At 33.6% G+C, this 20,437-nt stretch overlaps 1 protein-coding gene across 1 annotated transcript in view; it reads right to left on the bottom strand.

Moving 5' to 3' along the window:
* The window catches only part of LOC111506880 (uncharacterized), a 128,049-nt gene that overhangs the window by 4,475 nt on the left and 103,137 nt on the right, over positions 1-20,437 (bottom strand). Inside the window, exon 5 of the mRNA XM_074177482.1 lies at positions 2,574-2,772. Within this exon, the coding sequence (XP_074033583.1) occupies positions 2,574-2,772 (199 nt within the window). The remainder of the gene's footprint in view (positions 1-2,573; positions 2,773-20,437) is intronic.

Below are 20,437 nucleotides of genomic sequence, written 5' to 3'. Positions count from 1 at the left end.
GTGCAGTAAGGCTTATTGAATTGAGACCTCAAAGAAATGGGCGGATCATAATTTTAACAGACAGCAAGAGCGCATTAGAGGTTTTGACAAATCCGATGGTGACATCAAAACTGGAATGGAAATGCCATAAAGAACTGAATGAATTTGCAAACAGGAACAAATTAACTTTGTACTGGGTGCCAGGGCATTCAGGAATCACAGGTAATGATAAAGCTGATGAATGCGCTAGACACGGATCATCAACTTCATATATAGGTCCTGAACCAGCTCTGGGGGTACCAAAATCATTGGTAAGAAACCAGATTAGAACGTGGACCAATGAGAAGCACACAGAGTACTGGACAAAAGTACCTGGCAACAAACACAGTAGAAACTTCATTAGAGAATCGTCCGAGAAAAGAACCGAAGAACTACTTCAATATAGTAGGGATCGGCTCAAAATAATTACAGGGTTACTAACCGGTCATTTTCCGCTCAGAAGACACCTGAATAAAATGGGGCTGTATAACAGAGACCTCAGCTGCAGATTATGCAATGAAGGGATAGAAACAGCTCTACACATCTTATGCGAATGTGAGGCACTGAATCACAGGAGGCAGGCAATATATGGACGTACAAGAAAAACCTATATCTATTGCTCAGAGAAGTTTGTGAAGAAATACATTTAAAATATGAGTTTCACTAGTTCGGACAAACTATCAGTTTTATTGAGCAATAAAATGTGAAATGAAATTACAATAAAAATAGAACAATTAAAAATGAAATGAAAAATTTAAAAAAAGTTGAAACCAAGTCATCTTATCGTTCCTCTCTTTGCTTCACCAGCTTAGCGGAAGTTTCCATGTGTTTCCATATGCTTTCCATATGTTGCGAATCTTTACACTAGCTTGGCTAAATGCGTCGTTGGAAAATCTATAAGCAGCTCCTTTGAACTCCCTCTTACACCAGTGTTCCTCCCTGTAGATGATCTCAGCTTGACATCATTTGATGTTATGTTGATGAGCCCAAACATGCTCTGCTATTCCCGATTTACTGGGTTCTCTTGTGCTCGGCAATGCAGAGTTTCAATGTTTTCGGATCAGACCCAATTTTTTTATCATTCCAGTCAATCCTCTGGTTGTCACTGTTTCTCTTCCTTGTAAAGCTTTTGTTGTCTTCTACCCATTCCGTTGAAGATTTCTTTGATTATGCCTAGTTTCCAGAAAGGTGTCTAGTTATGTATTCTCATTGTAATTCCATTTCACGTTCTATTGCTTGATATAATTGATACATTTTTAAATTCATTTCAATTTAATTTGTTCTTTCAGAGATTTCAAACATTTAAAATTATGCAGTCTAGCCTAATTTTTTTGTCGCACTTATGTATGTTTAAATGTTATATATAAAACAATTTTCAGCTATATAAAATCAGTTTCACAATATTGCCTATCTGAATATATTCACAATGTGTCTTTTTGTAGTAATCAGTAAACCCAACAATATTATTTCAACAAGCTATATAGTATGCTATTTGGTATTGGTCCGTTATCGTTATTCATAATATTATTATGTTTACTCATTTCTACACTCTCATAGGCTTCTAGTTGCCTATTGTTGTTAATTTGTCTAACTAATCTTAAAGAACTGAAGTCTATGGAATGGTTTTGTTGCAAATTATGATGGGCGACTGCTGGTTTTTCAGGTCTTCCATATTTTAAGTGTGCTATGTGTTCCTTATATCTCACTTTAACAGATCTTTTTGTCTTAAAATATGGAAGACCTGAAAAATCAGCAGTCGCCCATCATATTTTGCAACAAAACCATTCCATAGACTTCAGTTCTTTAAGATTAGTTAGACAAGTTAACAACAGGCAACTAGATGCCTATGAGAGTGTAAAAATAAATAAACATAATATTATGAATAACGATAACGGACCAATACCAAATAGCATACTATATAGCTTGTTGAAATAATATTGTTGGGTTTACTGATTACTACATAAAGAAACATTTTAAATATATTTAGATAGGTAATATTGTGAAACTAATTTTATATAGCTGAAAATTGTTCTATACATAGCTGTAACATTTAAACATACATAAGGACATACTGTAAAATAATAGAAAGGCCAATTGTAAAATTAATTTAGGGTGGTACACTTGTATGGGTGGTATTACTGATTATCTACCTGTATGGTGTACCTGATTAGTATAAGTAGCTTTAGTTTTGAGTAGTTGTTAGTTTCATCTTCCTCTTGAAGATGATCACTTGGTGATCGAAACACGTGTCGAGGCGTAAAAATAACGATTTGGTGTTGGGAAAAAACTCCAGTAATATTGAAATCAGTATGTATGTATGTCTTTGTGAAAGTTGCCCACATCAGCAATATTGATTGATATGACTGTAATATTCTTTGTTGAAGTGTATGATGACATATAGTACAAGAACCACAAACGCACAAAGTACGTGACTTGTCAATATAAATAAAACATTTCAAATATGTGTGAATTTCATTATCCCTTATTTTCTCCTCAGCTGCTACTTGCACCAAAACATGGTCCAGCTCCCTGCCTACAAGCAAAGTTAATCTCACCTCTGGCTGGGACGGGATCTCTGGCATTGTCGAAAGTAATCTCGGTGTCCTGTTGAAATAAATCTCCAATTTTGGCTACGCACTTCAGCGTCAGTCGTCCATTGTGGAAATGGGACTCGAATAGGGGCAATCCGAGGGACAATTCGCTCTCGAATAATTCCCCTACGGGCGTCTTGATTGTGTTACACTTCGCGCATACCTGAAACAAAGAAAAATAAATATGAGTTGGATTGATGGGGATGTTGGATGTAACTTGGATTAATGGATATATTTTTTGATCTCTGAGTGCTGGGAGGGAGAATTGCAGGGGCAAAAATGTGTCCCACGTTGGAAGTGTATTTGAAATTTATTGAATTATGAATGAACAGAGAAAACTTTATATGTTACGTGCTGTGATTGGCGAACATACATAATATATGAAGCCGTTCCGCCCTAAAAATGGTGTTTGGCAAGGAAATAATAATAATTTCTTTTATTTATAAAGGTAAAAAAAAAGAAGGTACACAAAGGAAAATACAATGGGTTTGGTAAAATCTCGGAGCGGAATTCAGGAGACAAGCGTGTGCAACACGCCGAATCCTGCTCTTCCATTGAACTCCTTTACAATATACAAAATTTAAAGTATTCATGAAACATATAATGTACAAAAAATTATAAAGCCTAAGTAGTAATAGAAAGAAAAGAATAAAAGGAATAAAAGAGGGATGTTGTAGCATTAGTCTTTATTATTAGAATGAATAATTTTTGTTTGATTATTTGGCAACATTGCTTTTCAGAAGTTTTAACTGCGAATAAAAATTCGAGACGCTAGAGAAAGTAGCAAGGGGGAAAATTATCGGAATTCGGTCGGTCCGATTCATATTGAATAAACAATATGATCGGACCGATAATCAAAAAAAAAATTTTCATTCTAATAATCAAGACTAATGCTACAACAAGGGGTAATCCATAATGCTCACAGAATGACTAGAATTTCTGCATTTTATGCGAGACTTCAGTTGCACCATAGCTTACTTGAGGCAAATACCTTTTGCATAATAACTTGGGAACAAACATACGGAGCAGCGTTTTATTAGGATTGAGTTGCCGTTTGTGTTTCACAGAAGAATCATGAATGTCTTGAAGTTCAGTGTTGATGTCAGCAACAGCTTCATTGAGTAATTCTGGTTTGAATGATACATAAAAAGTTGGGTATCATCAGCCTAAGCATGATACTTACAGAGATTGATCTTAGTCAGTATATTTGAGGTATATAAACTAAAAAGTAAGGGCTCAAGTATAGATCCTTGCGGAACATCGCATGTTCAGTGAGTCGAATGCTTTTCTGTAGTCCAGTAAGATCAATAACGAGATGTCTCCTGTATCTGTTGCTGCCAACATGTCATCCGTTATTTTAAGCAAATCTGTTGTATCGCTATGTTGAATTTTTTCATTGGTACATTGTAGCAAGTTGGAGAAATCTACAATGAGTTCAGCTCCTGCTCACTAGATGTCTCCTGTGGAATTATTTATTACTACGAGCTTTTGTCATTGTTTTCACTGTTGAGAGATTACAAAAATCTTTTTTGTCACCCTTTATGGACAGAGGATTCAAACCACGAATATTAATTATGATCAAAGAATTTGTCATCACCAGACAGCGTAGTTTTTGTTCTGTCCATTACTTTCGTAATTTTTCCATTGACAAGAAAAGTGTGTTTACTATCTCTTGATTAATGAACTGAAAAGAGACATACAGTTGGACTGAAAGGTTCGTAGGCTAACATAGAATAAACATTGTCCGATGAAATTTGAGGGCAATACAACGGTCATATCAGTCAAACAATTTTTCTATATAATTTTCATAGTAATATTTGTCTTTAGCCTCAAAATAGATATCAGTTTTGCTTCATTGCTGATTTTTTTTCCAGCGAGCATTCTGTTGAGGTCTGAGAGCAGAAATAAATCTCCCAGACACCAGTTCTGCAGAATACGGTGGATACCGAAGCAATTAGAAGCCCATTTCATGCAATTTCACCAATTTTTCTTCAAATCGGGCTGTTTTTTTTGTGATTCCTTTCTTCGAACGCTTCAACAACGCTTTTTATGGTTTCTCCCTTTTCAAGATAGTCGATTTACATTTATTCATTCGATATAATCCAGAAAACCCTAAGTGAAAATGTATATGCACAAATAATATACTTTGATCCAGAATCAGTTACAAAATTCGTACGAATATTGGAATACATAAAATAAAGAAACAACGTGAAAACTAAATGCTGAATGAAACAATTAAAACCAATACTAGCACTGAAAACTAACAAACATAAAAAGAATAAATCTATAGACAACATACATAATTGACTGCAGACTTTTTGAAGACCTCCAAGGAGTGAGGAAAAAAATTAAGTTCTGATGCATTAGCTTTCTTTAACATTCTTGGCATTGGACTATTGAATCCATATTTGGCTAAAAGAAATTCTATTTTCAATTGTGGAATACCATCAACTTTAGGTTAATGATGGCCACTACTTTGCACTGATGAGAGGTCAACTAACCCGGTCTGCAAGAGTGCCCGTTCCTATAATTGAAAATCGATTCCAGCAATTGTATCGCCAACAGCATATGTAGGAAATACTTCTGTAAAGATTCCTGCATTGACGCTTGTGGGGTATAACCCAGCTGCCTTCGTGGTATTCGCCAGGGGAAATAGTTATTTACTGATAGGTGTCGGTCCATTAACCTACAGTGTAGATGAGTTAAAACTGGCCTGAATGATTTGTTTGAAGGTGATTGACAATGTTTCGTGATGAATTTCACTAGTTCGGACTTCCATTGTCTATTATATAAAATGATTTGAAATCCCTGAAACAAGTAAAAAAGAATAATTAAAAAAGAATAGTTGAAAATAACAATTATATTAAGCAACAATAAACCTGAAATGAAATGATAGTAAAATAACCTACAAGTAAAAATATAATAATTGAATAAATAAAAATTAAAGGAATGCAAAAAGAAAATAATAAAAAAATAAAAAAGTGTAGAGATTCCAAGTCACGTTAGTTCACGACGTTTCGATTGTTGGTATCTACAATCGTCTTCATCGTCATCACCCGAAGACGATTGTAGATACCAACAATCGAAACGTCGTGAACTAACGTGACTTGGAATCTCTACACTTTTTTATTTTTTATTATTTTTTTTTTGCATTCCTCTAATTTTTATTTATTCAATTATTATATTTTTACTTGTAGGTTATTTTACTATCATTTCATTTCAGGTTTATTGTTGCTTAATATAATTGTTATTTTCAACTATTCTTTTTTAATTATTCTTTTTTACTTGTTTCAGGGATTTCAAATCATTTTATATAATAGACAATGGAAGTCCGAACTAGTGAAATTGGCCTGAATGAATTGTTCTTTCAGTTAATTTGATTTACAGCCAGTCTTCAAGTATGCCCACTGAATATATGTGACCTAATTGATAAGCAATACAGAATTTGCATTGTGCTTGCCAATTCTACCTACCTCTAGAGATCCTACTTACATATCCAAAAAGTTTGAGTGATTTTGAGGTTATTTTATAAATATAAGATGAGAATGACAACTTTTTATCATTTATCTTCAACTCCATCAACTTGGTTCAAGGACAAAGAGTTTATGCAGTATCCAAATGTGATTGGTGCCTGAGAACGATTGAAACACATGACTATACACTTGTCAAGATTCAGTTCCAAGCAGTTATTTCTACACGAATTGGTCCAATGGTTCACAGCATCTTGAAGTTTCAGACAATCAACATATACGATTCAATCACAGGATATAGCTAGAGGTCATCAGCAAATAACAATCCGTCTGAGTCAGCAATGTGTGCGATAAGATCATCAATGAAGCTATTGGCCCACTTGCGCATCCCATAATACTGATATTACTTTGGTTGTCCAGTCATTTTAGGTCGATTTAGGCCTGTATTTCGGAAAGTTGACATAGCCAGCTGTAAATTTGTATAAACTTTGTATTTTGGCATCATGAGAGTATTCTCAAAATTCACATATGATTCGACGGCCGCAACTTCAAAAATTGGGGGTCAAAAGTCAAAAAACCGACTTTTTGCAAGTTTTTTTGCCAATATCTCGTTTCCAATGGGTTTTATGCCAATTATATACATCATTGATATTGTAGAGAATAAAATTCTGTATAACTTTCGTTTCAAACATTTTTTAAGTCGTTGAATCCTTTTTGAGATAGAGGACAGCGCGAGCGCAGATTAAATATTATTTGAAATCAACTGGTTGTCACGATCGAAATCAGCTCATTTGAGGTTCATAACTTATTACTTAATGAATGATTATAAATAATTCTCATTTTTCAATAACAAATACATTATATTTGAACGGAAAAAGATCTGAATGCAGCATAAATCGTACTGGATATTTTTTTGATCACAATCAGCACAAAAAACTCCATATTTCATGAAAAAATAATCAACCACAGGCCCATTGGACGGATAAAAAAAAGAACTCATAAGAATCAGAAAGAAACGGATTATATCCGGCTAGTTATATCATCAAACGATAAAATGATTTGATGAAAAAATATGATAATTTTGAATGTTCACTGAGAAATTCAAAACAGAAGGCTACAGTAGTTCATTCTCAAAATGAAACGCATAAAAGTAGAAACAAATCGAAAGCACTGTGGAACAGTATTGATGATATATCGAGTGGTCCAACGAAAAGTATGCACCTTGCTTTTCTCCTTTTTTTGTAACTTAACGCAAAAATGCTCAGACAGGTCAATTTTGATTTTGAGGGGGAACATTTCAGATGTATATTTCTACCTGTGCCTTCAACCCCCTAGCGAGGGTGAGAAACAACCCTAAAATTTTAAATGGAAAGTGGGGTCAAGTGGTATATATTTGAAAGGGCACAAAATTATCTTTCCAATGATACCTGATTTGTTGTATTTACTTGAATAGTTATGAAAAAAGCAAGAACATTTACTCGATATTTTTGGTGTTGATGAAAATGCGGAAAAAAACGGCATTTTTATCACTACTACATTCCTCAATTTCTCTCGTGCGTTTTTTGGTTCAAATAACAACAGCAGATACGTGTACAAAAAGAATTTGAGAAAACGTTCATTGATTCAGTTCGGTTGCTTTTGAAATTATTTCAAATCCACTGTAAAAATGGTTTATTCCATTCCTGAACGAGTTGAAATTGTTAAACTTTATTATAAACATAATAGTTGTGCTAAACTCACTGCTCGCCTCTTTAATAACAGTAATCCCGGGAAAAATGTGAATAATTCGTACGTTGCCAAGTTAGTCCAAAAGTTTGTCGATACCGGATCTGTCTGTAATGTGAAACACCAGCCACGGAAACCGATCAGAAATGAAGCAGTGGAAGTCGCTGTTCTGGAACACGTTGAATTGGATCATACTCAAAGTACCCGTCAGCTTGCTACAGCCTCAGGTGTCTCGCTTTCGTCCATAATACGGATATTAAAAGCCTATAAATTTCATCTGTACAAAATTAAATCAGTACAGGAACTCAATGAAGATGATCATGATAGAAGGCTGCAATTTTGTGAACAACTGAGCCAGCTACTAATTGATGATCCGCACCTATCATTCAACACGTGCTTTTCCGATGTGAGTACATTTTTTTGAATGGAGCTGTAAATTGCCGTTACTGGGATGACAGTAACCCACACTTATTCCGAGAGGACCATACCCAGTACCCTCAAAAAATCAATGTCTGGTGTGGCATATTAGGTAGTCATATCGTAGGGCCACTTTTTATTCCTGGGAATTTAACTGGTGAGGTCTACCTGAACATGCTTGAAGATACAATTGATCCTCTCATAACAGAAATAATTGAAAATTACCAAAATCATAATGATGATCGGCTTCATTTCCAGCAAGATGGAGCACCTCCTCACTATGTTGCTCCGGCAAGAGAGTTTTTAGATGACCGGTTTCCTGGACGGTGGATTGGAAGGAGAGGCCCCATCGAATGGCCCGCCAGGTCACCTGATTTATCGCCTCTAGACTGTTTCCTTTGGGGACACTTGAAAAATAAATGTTTTGCTAAGCAGCCCGAGTCCATAGAAGATCTTCGCCAACGAATTACAGCAGAGTGCAGAAGTATAACACCTGATATGCTACAGAATGTTAGGAATAGATTTGAACAAAATCTGTATTATTGTATGGAAGCAAATGGGTCACATTTTAAGCACTTGCTGAAGTAGGATTCTACTAAGTCAATTACACATTTCAATGTACTGGGTTGTAGTTGTTTTTCTTCATAATACCTACATGTATGAGTGAAACACAACAAATTAGGTATCATTGGAAAGATAATTTTGTGCCCTTTCAAATGATATATCACTCGACCCCTCTTTCCATTTAACATTTTAGGGTTGTTACTCACCCTCGCTAGGGGATTGTAGAAAAATACATCTAAAATGTGTCCCCCTCAAAAGCAAAATTGACCTGTCCGAGTATTTTTGCGTCAAGTTACAAAAAAAGGAGAAAAGCAAGGTGCATGCTTTTCGTTGGACCACTTTGTATGTTGCAAAGCCTAAAGTGAAAACCAATGATGATTGATCGATATACATTATAGAAACTTTTTTTCAGTTTGAAAATATTCAACGATTATTTCCTTTTCCTTCAATGATGGAGTTGCTGTTTCACATCAGAAATGACAAAGATAAATAATTGGAAAAGTTTCCTCTTTCGATATAAACAAGTTATATCGAAATGAAATTTGATGTGGTTGAGCACAAAAAAATATTGTTCCGGAGCAAATGATTAAAACGAATCTACGAGCGAAAACCCCCCTGAAGTCCATAACAAAAGTCAAAAACTGCCAGTCAGAATTCAAACAATGTTCCTAGCAACGGCAAAAAGTATAATTAAAAGCATTTCTGGCATGAATGAAAGGATTAACCCCATTTATATTTTATCTCGTTATTATCAACCTTCATAACATAATTAAACTTTATATGCCAAGCTCAACTCGAGATCGGCAAGAGAAATTGCTTTATGTTGACGAGATTTGGGTTATTTGACATGCGGACCAAGCCGTAAATGAAATTTCCAGAATTTTGAATATTTTGTGAAATGAATATTCATGATCAGAACAGATAAATCAGTAGCACAACGGTATTTATTAATTCATTGATTTTTCATTGAGGTTTTTACATTTTTTTGGCATGTTTCAGAGTATCTTCATCAACTAAATGAATTCTCAGGAGAAATGGTTTAGTTGTTTCGTACTTTTTGTCTGTTTTTATTATTCTACTTTGAACTATAATATCTCAGTGGATACTCATACAATTCATTAAATAAAACTGACCGATACTTGATTAAAATCCATATTGAAACTAATTAATACAGTTTACTGTATGATTTCCACTATAGAATAGAAAAGAATAGAACTTTATTCGTCACTGAAGTTATCACAAAAGGAGTACTGAATGTATAACTTATTGGACTCGTCACAAAATATGATTTAAATTTGGTATTTAGTCTACATACAAAAAACTGCACGAGAAGAAGTATAAAAACAATGTAATTCTCTTGTGTTTTAATATTCAGAGTATTTTGAAATATATATAGTAAATACTCTGTGAGAATACCTATCATTGGTAAAATTGATTTACGAGATGTGTTAGGCTTGACTCCAATCATACTTATGATGATTTTTTTTGGATTATAAATATTTGATTTAGATAGCTTGAGCTACTCCAAAACATTATGCCATAACTGAGTGTTGATTGAACCAATCCATAGTATGCCAATTTCAGAGTTTCAGTTGATACAGTATTTTTTAGTTGTTTTACTACAAAACAGATTTTACTCAGCTTGGTGGTTATTTCGTTTATATGATTTTTCCATGTAATTTTATTATCCACTATAACTTTCAGAAAGCGAGTAACATCAATCTGCTCAATGTAACTATGATTTACTCTTATTGCTGAACTAGAATTCCAATTCAGATTTTTCGTTAGAAACTGCATGAAGCATGTTTTTTCCAAATGCACCACTAGACCATTGTAAGTACACCAGTTATAGAATTCATTCGCTACAGTATTGGCTCTGAGTACCATATCACATTGTGATTTTTCTGATATAAGAAAATTGGTATCGTCGGCATACATAAATATATTTTGGGCACTTGGACATGAGTTGATCATATCATTCATGGAAATGATGAAGAGTACTGGGGCCATTATAGAACCCTGTAAAACATCCATATCAATCGTTTTTTCTTTTGATTCATTATTATTCAATACTGCAATCTGTTTTTTATCTTTCAAATATGCTGTAATCCAGTCATTCGCAACTCCTATTCGATATAATTCTTCTATCAAAGTATCATGACTCACAGTATCAAATGCTCTGCTTAAGTCGAAGTATAGAGCTATTGTGTTTTATTTGTTGTTTAAATAGGTATAAATGTTTTCACAAAGTTCTGCTACTGCTGTTGATGTTGATTTATTTTGCTTGAAACCGTGTTGATAGTTCAACACTAAATTATGGTGTTCTTAAAATTTGCTGAGGCAGCAATTGAGAGCAAAGTCGAGAATTTTTGATAACTGACTTTGTAAGCAGATGTTTCTATAACTATTAACGTCATATTTGGATCCTTTATTATTATACAGAGTGACCCATTTGAAAGCGGGCCACCTCTCTAAAACTGTTATTTATTATCCGATTCAGAAGTTTTTTTTTTCAATAGATAGAGCGTCAATAGTTCTATTAGAGTGCTGTGAAGTCGAAATATAAATAAAATTTTCAAGGCCTACTTCGAATTTTTTTCAAGGTCAAAAATCCAAAAAACATACTAGCGATTTTTTTATATGAAATTTGACGACGCCACTGGATTTGTGATGCTTTCAAATGGTTGTGACTGAAATTTCAAGATAAAATAATGTTTTTTAACAGAAATATGGCATAAGTAAAATATACCAATCACTGTCAAAATAATTCAAATAGTTGTATATTAAATAACAATTTTGTAAATAATATGGTTTGAAATACTTCTTCAGAACATAACAACTTTATGTGCGATATAGTTATCTTTATTAGCACACTGCAGTTTGTTGTCAAAGAATAGAAATACACATCTTTATATCATAATATAATTATCAATATTAAAACCATAAATGAACCACTACAAAAGAATGTATTAACATGACAATGCCCACACATTAAATTTTGGACTGTTCCACCAAATCTCCATTCAATTCGATACATTTATCATATCGTTTTCTAATGTTAACCAAAACATTCAATAATTGATTTGGGGTGATATCTCTGCAAGCCTGTCTTATTCTTTCACGCAGTTCCTCTTTGCTCGTTGGGCGAGTTTTGTATACTTTTTCCTTAACGGTGCCCCATAAAAAAAAATCAAGTGGAGTCAAGTCCGGGGATCTGGGGGGAAACTCAATCAGTGAACTATTTCGCCCTATCCACCGATTAGGAAAATTTTCTTCCAGCCAATCTCTAACAATCCTGCTATTGTGGATGGAACAGCCATCTAATTGAAATAGAATATGGGCCTCTTCTGCTAGTGGAAGTTCATCCATAGCGTTGGAAAACTCGTTTTTCAAAAAATTCAAAAAAATTTGACCATTCAAATTGTTTTCAAAAAAAAAGGGGCCAATTATTCTGGTATGTAATATTCCGCACCAAACATTTATTTTTTGGGAGTACTGTCTTCTGCAATTTATTATCCAATGTGGATTTTCTTCCGTCCAGTACCTTGAATTTTGAGAATTAACTGTTCCATTGGTTGTGAATGTTGCCTCGTCACTGAACAAAATTTTTTTCAGAAAATTCCTGTTATTTAGATATTCTCCTTGAGCCCATAAACTATACTCCATCCTCTTTTCATTATCGCCTTCTTCTAAGGTGTGAAGAAACTTTGGTTTAAAGGGCTTCATATTATTATATTTCCTAAGATTTCTCCTTATTGTTTCACGCGGTAAGTTGATGTCCAAACTTGCAATTCTCACACTTGTTTTCGGATTATTATTAAAATAATTTCGAATTCGTTCAGAATTATTTCGTCTCTGCCTTTGTACAGTATTAATATTCTTCAGGATATGTTTACTAACAGCTCCATACTGATTGAAAATTTTGTTTACTCTTCCAACTGTAGCTCTGCTAATACTTCGACGCTCCGGATGCATGTTATTGAAAATTCTACATACTTCCCTTTCGGATCTGTCGTTGTTACCACGAAGTTTTACTATTTCAATTTTCTCCTGCAAAGTCAAATTATCTGCCATACTTCTTTATTAGTGTAGGTACTTGAAGAGTTATAAACTTCACTATTAATACTGACAAATTTGTGTCTTTTCGTCTTTTATTTTAATGACTTGTCATCTCCACGGCAACTTAACTTTCAAAGCCTTCTAATAAAAATAATATTTTCGAAATGTGGCATCCCAAACATGTTTGAATGAAACCAAGATATGTAGATATTCGGAATAACTGACAACCACCAAAGAGGAACTGCGTGAAAGAATAAGACCAGGCTTGCATAAATGTTACCCCAAACCAATGATCGAATTTTGATCGAATCTTATGATTAGTTAGCATTAGAAAATGGTAGAATAAACGTATCGAATTAAATCGGAAATTAGTTACAAAGTACGGAAATTAATGTCTGGGCACTCTCATCTCAATCCATTTTTTTGTTGTAGTTCATTTATTTCATCAGTATTGGTTATTATTGATTATTGAATATTGATTACTATTTGATGTAAAGATGTATATTTCATTTCTCTGATGACAAAAAAACTGCAGTGTTTTGATGGACATAACTATCTTCTATACTTTATGGAGTTCTGTTTGAAAGAAACATAATTTGACACCATTTTGAATAACTGCTGTTTACAAGCTCGACTGCTAACGACGTGAAAGAGCATTTTAAACGATATTATTAATAATATTGTGATTTAATATGACGACAATTCGAAATATTTAGATAAAGTGATAAAAATTTTACTTATGCTATATTTCTGTTAAAAAAACATATTTCATCTTGAAATTTCAGTCACAACCATTTGAAAGCATCACAAATCCAGTGGCGTCGTCAAATTTCATATAAAAAAATCGCTAGTATGTTTTTTGGATTTTTGACCTTGAAAAAAATTCGAAGTAGGCCTTGAAAATTTTATTTATATTTCGACTTCACAGCACTCTAATAGAACTATTGACGCTCTATCTATTGAAAAAAAAAAATTTCTGAATCGGATAATAAATAACAGTTTTAGAGAGGTGGCCCGCTTTCAAATGGGTCACTCTGTATATAGGTACTGATTTGGAGGTTTTCAAATTTGTTGGGTATTGACCTGTAACGAACGTTTCATTGATTAAGTGTGCTAGTGGCTCTTTTATATGTTCTCTGACATATCTCAACGGTTTTCCAGAAATGTGATCAATACCTTCAGCTGTTTTCTTGGTGGTTTTCATAATATAATCCTCAATTTCATATGCATTAGTAGGAGAGAGAAAGAATGTATGATGGAAATGACATATTAGTTTGATTTTATCATTATCAACTGACCAACGTGGCGGGGAATTTTGATAGGTACTTCATTCGGATATTTTTTGTTTATTAACTATTTTGATATTTTGTGATTGATTATTGTTTTTATTCTAGGGTTGCCATGGTCCACAATTATGTTAGGAAAACCAACAGGGGTGATTATTCGAGAGAATCGCTAGAAAAAGCTATTGGGAAGATTAAAGTCGGACGTATTAATGCTTATAAAGCTAGCAAGTAATACGGTATACCATTGAACACAATAATGGACCATATAATCAAAATCCTTTGCCAGAAGCATCGCGATTCCAATCCAAGACAAAAATCGACTTGCTGAGGGCCTTCTGAAGTTGGAGAAATATGGATTTGGTTTTTTAGAAAGAAAGTACTTCAGCTTGTTGGGCAGTTCGTTCAGTCAAACAAGACTGAGACAAAACCCCGGTGTTGGTTTTTTGGCTTATTAAAAAAATAAAATAAATTTTTTTCAAAACTACAAAGAACAATAGAATATATGATAAAAAAAAACGGTTCCTTAGTTTTAATGTTTAGTTGCAAAAAACGATTGTTAATTAACAAACGCATTTTTTAGCAACAAAATTTTTTTTAAGAAACCATTTTTTTTCTGAAAATCATGATTTTTTTCAATTAACATAATGCAAAAAAAAAAAATTTCGAATTGCTTATAAACAATGTATTTGTTTATAATAAATTTATCAACAATAGCTGTAAAAAATTTAAAACAAAATTAATAATCAGTTTTCAGCCATGAGACATTGAAACAATGAAAAATAAAAAAAATTGTAATGTATTTTTTGAAAAATTATAATTTTGAATTGTTAATAAAAAAATAGAAAATAACAATTTTTTTATTTTGGCAACGGTAATCTATTTTTTGCCTATTAAGGATAACTTCACCAAAGGAAAAAAATGCCAGGGTTTTAGTTTAATAATTATAGGGATTTTTATATAAACTTTCAATTCAGAAAAAGTTATCAATTAACAAATTTGTAATTAACATATTAAATGTGAATATTAAGGAATGAAAAAATTCATGAGATCTGTCTGTTCAAAATCTGTTTTTCCGTTAACCAGCTGTCGCACCCCTACGAACGAAAACCCTCAGAAGTCGAAATTTGTGCGAGCTAAGGATTAACAAGGTCTTACCTTTTAACGTGTGATTCCTAACACGGGTTGGACGATAGCAATTGAAGATCGATCGTTCAGACTAGGGCTTGAACCACCGACCAACACGGCATTCAATTCGAGTGAGTGAACAAAGCACCCACGCCGAACCGCTTGGCTACCGACCGACCGACCGACCGACCATGTAATGTTGGGATACATCAATAAACAATAATCCGCAGTCAAAAAATTTTTATTCCAATTTTAACGTTAATTATAAATTTGTTAATTGATAATTTTTTCTGAATTAAAAGTTTATATAAAAATTCCTATAATTATTAAACTAAAACTCTGGCATTTTTTTTCTTCGGTGAAGTTATCCTTAATATGCAAAAAAATAGATTACTGTTGGCAAAATAAAAAAATTGTTATGTTCTATTTTTTATTGACAATTGAAAATTATAATTTTATAAAAAATACATTACAAAAATTTTTTTTCCTAATTTTTTATTATTCCAATGTCTCATGGCTAAAAACTGATTATTAATTTTTTTAATTTTTTTACAGCTATTGTCAATAAATTTACTATAAACAAATACATTGTTTGCATTGTTTTGTTTTTTGCATTACGTAAATTGAAAAAAATCATGATTTTTAGAAAAAAAATTCTTTGTTGCCAAAAAATGCGTTTGTTAAGTAACAATCGTTTTTTGCAACTAGATATTAAAATTAAGAAACCGTTTTCGGACCTTCCTTTAAACTTTTTAGGCAAAAATACGAATCGAATGACACCTTGGTCGTAATTTTTGAACACGGCTGAAAAATGTTACAAAAAAAGTACATGTGAACTAGACTACGAACTGTAGGGTATGATCTAACTCTTTCAGCGGATGCTAATTTGCAAAGGTAACTTCGAGAGAAACCAAATTGTAGTGCTCCGAATTTACAAATTGATATTTTAGAAATGGTCTGATGATAAATAAGAATGAAACAGTTTCAATGTAGTTTTATTTAAACCATAAAAGATGAATTGATGATTTTTGAGTTGTAGAATATCCCGACGACATCAAAGGGGCCCGTAGGAACAAATATCTTGAATCATCCATTAATGGTAACATAACCTGTGATTCGAATATTAACGAATTCGGTGGAAAGTCTTTCTATAGTGCTTTTCAACTTTTAAATATGTACTATGCTCTTCTTTATTGGCATAATTCCTGGAATATACTCTCCTGGAGATGTAGTGTAGGTATCAAGAAAATAAGTGTTGGCCAGAAAAAAATAATGCGTTTCATTTTCAATTTTTGTTTCACAAAAATATGCAAACCTCATTATGATAAAAGTGAGATGATAAGGAAGGCATGTTTATATAAGATGATATGGCAATAATCTACGAAGGAAACATGGACAGATTTGAAAACAACAACAGAACAAGACCTGAGTAGTATATGTGACTGGTTCAACAAACTAACAGTCAATACACAAAAAACATATTATTTGCCTTTCACATCTCACCCAAATCACCTCCCAAACTTGGGAACCCTGGACATTGGAGTCAACTCACGAATAGAAGAAAAAGATCACTGGGAATATTTAGAAGAATAATTGATAGACACTTGAGGTGGCATTTATATATCTAGCAGGTGAGAAATAAATTAAGAGGTACTTAGTGGAATTCTTGGACATGAAAAACTAAAAAAAACTGTACTATGCACTTGTGCAATCTCAGGTTTCTTACGGAATCTCAGGTTGGGGAGGTGTAACAGAAAATATTATACATAATTTGAGTATCATACAATAATGGATTCTGAGAGTAATGTTGAAGAAGAACATAAGATATCCCAGTGAGAAGCTATTTTCAGAGACCAATGTTCTTGATATAAGACAAATATTTTGTCAACGAATTCTAATTTTTCTTTCTGTATTTTTCCATTACTTCCACACTCTTTTGATAGGGGAAAGATGGCGGGAGAATCACTTTCCAAACACTTTGAAAATCAAAGCTGATATTTGAAAAAGATTATCAAAAATAGCAAGTCATCGAATTGACAACATGTTTATTCAGTCTTCTATCAATATTCCAAAATCTCATCGACATCAAATGAAATTCCACGAATGTTCGATATTTCTGTCCAATTCATGACCATGAATATGCATGTACCATATTTGCATAACCACATACGTTCTCATCACAAACGAATGTTTTCAGTTTTTTGTGCATCCCCCAGCGACAGCTTATTTGTCCCAAATGAAAAGCATTCCTCAACATACGGACTTTTCCATTAAGGCATGTACTGGACAGTACATTTTCAGCAAGGTATTTGATGTTGGTATATTGAATATGGTAATTATCACCCCTTGTCAAGTTTATGGATATCATGAGCCCTCAATAGAATCTATTATAAGTGAAATAGACTTCAAATGATATTTTCTGAGTGAATTTTCGATAGTATCGATGCTTCACTTGCGTATCATCCACTTCCGTCTCCACCACATCACCAACTAAACAAGTTGGCTTGGTTTTTGAAACCAAAATTCAACAGAGGTGCCTCAAGAATTAGTTTTTGAGCCATTCTGATTCATAACTTTCACAATTGGAATATTTCATCATGTCGAATCATCTCATCTAGTGCTGATTTTGCTGTTTGGCCTTGTACCCATGGATCTTTTGGTGATACCGATATAAACTTTTCCGCAGGTGCATGGTATATGGTACACCCCCGCAGCTGATAGTGGATCTCTTTTATCTTTCGCAGATCTCAGGCTTTGCTGTATTTTACCGGTGGGCTTGAACACTGTTTTTATGTTATGCTTCCCTAGAAGTTTTCCGATTCTATCTGTAACCCTGGGGATGTACGGTAGAAACGCACGTGCAATCGTTTGAGTTTCCTCCCTATTTTGCCTTCAGTTTCATGACATTGTTGATCTTGGTTACACTGTATCCATTCGATCTCAAAGCCTCTTGAAGATGTTCCATTTCTTTTTGTAGGTGTTCTGGTTCACATATTCTACGGCAGTGGTCGCCAACCTCTTCAATGTGTTGAGCTACTTTGTTAATTTTGGAATAAACAGCGAGCTACCCACACGGAAGCCACGTAACGCAACGTAGTAAATGAAATAATCCACAGTTAATTTATCATTATATGTATTTATTTTACTATTTAACTGGTAATACATAATACATAGGTACTAATAATAAACTAATAACAAAATAACTAATATTACTAGTACGTACTTGTTCATAGCTACATTCCTACCTATCAAACGAAGGTGTTTGAAAAATTAACACAAACTTTTATCCAGCCACAACGGCATGTCCCGTATTATTTAAAAATAGTTAATAATAACAACAAAAAAGTAACGCACTATCATGAACATAAATATTGAAAAATAAAAAAGCACGTTCAATGAGAAGGCTGACACTCAGACTCATCGATAATTTTTTTAATGTTTGCAGTATAATTTGATGCAGCCATTCGAATACAATTATCCAAATGTTCATCTGTAAGTCGATTGCGATATTTGTTCTTAATAAACTTCATATTGGAAAAAGAAGATTCACACAAATAGGTTGAACTGAATAATGCTTTCCTTTTCAAGGCAACACGGCATAGAACTGAATATTTGTCTTTACTTACAATAGGCCAGATACATTCAGTACTTGAGACTAACGATTTTAAGGCTAAATCATTTTGAAACTCAATGACTTCCATTTCTGTTGCAGCGATGTCTTTGCCAAAGTTCTGCATAACACAAGTTGCAAATTGTTGGATATCAATTTCCATAAAGGGTGAAACAACAAACTGCGCTACTAAAGCCATTTCATTAAAATCCTAAAAACGATTCTTGAAGTTATTCTTCAGAGTAGAAATTATTTCTACATGATATTTGTTGTCATAGGGTTCTGATGGATTTTGAGATATTTTTTCTGAAAGAATAGGAAATTCTTGCATCGCTGTTAATTAGGTTTTTTTCCCAAAACTCCATCTTTTTAATAAATGCTTTTATATCAGAAATCATTTCCGCTAGTTCTTTGTCTCTCCCCTGAAGCTGCAAATTGAGTTCGTTTAATTTCTCTGTAATGTCCACGAGAAAATGAAAATCTCTAAGCCAGATTGAATTTTCTAGTTCCGGAGTCGGTTCATCGCGTTGTTTGAAAAATTGAACTATGCCAGATAGGACATCATTAAAACGTTTCAGCACCCGTCCTCTACTTAACCATCGGACTTCAGAGTGAAGAAGTAGGTCCCCGTATTGACAGTCAACTTCATCGGCCAAGGTTCTGAATAATCTTCTTTGTAACGCTTGAGCTCTACTCTTGTCCACAATTTTTACCACCAGTTTCATAACGTTGTTTAGTTTCAGGAAATTTTCACATAATGCTTGCTGATGGATAATGCAGTGGTAACAGAGAAATTGCGGAAAAGTTTCATCTTTACGACATAACGCCACCAGACCCTTATCACAACCCACCATAGCTGGAGCGCCATCGGTTGTCAAGCCTACCATTTTTGATATTGAAATTTTCTCGGAAAAAATAATATTTTTTGAATGAGAAAACAACTCGTGTCCAGTAGTGTGTCCTTTCAGTGGAATGAACTTCAAAAGATCTCCTTTAATCGTAAAATCACTAAAAACCATCCTGACGAACACGGCCATCTGGGCAGTGTCAACGACATCTGTTGATTCATCCAGTTGAAGTGAAAAATAAACACAGTTATCTAAGTCAGTTCTTAACTGTAAAAAAATATCATTGCTCATTACTTCTACACGTCTCATCACTGTATTAGCAGAAAGTTGCAAAGATTGTATAGCTGAAACTATCTCGTCTTTATTTCTAAAGTTGGCAAATAACGAATCAGCAGGTTCTAAAAACGCCTGTTTTATCATTTTCCCGTCTCCATAAGGTTTCTTTTTTTGTGCAATTATCTGGGACACACGGTACGATGCTTCAGTTGCAGCCTTATTTTTGTCGACTGTTCTTGAAAATATTGATTGTTGTCCAATTACCTGCTTTTTTAACTGTTTCAGTTTCTCCTTTCTGGCGGCAGAATGTAGTGGGAATGATTTTTCAAAATTAGAATGTACAGTTTTATGATGTCTCTCAATATTTTCTTTTTTAGCAACGGAGACCGAAGTATTACATAACAAATACACATTTTCATCTTTGACTTTTGTAAAAAAGTATTGTTCT

This window comes from Leptinotarsa decemlineata, unplaced genomic scaffold (assembly GCF_025532065.1).
Source record: "Leptinotarsa decemlineata unplaced genomic scaffold, Ldec_3_MD MMD2_tig00002974_RagTag_RagTag, whole genome shotgun sequence".
Classification (NCBI taxonomy): domain Eukaryota; kingdom Metazoa; phylum Arthropoda; class Insecta; order Coleoptera; family Chrysomelidae; genus Leptinotarsa; species Leptinotarsa decemlineata.
This window is presented reverse-complemented; position numbering and strand designations above follow the sequence as displayed.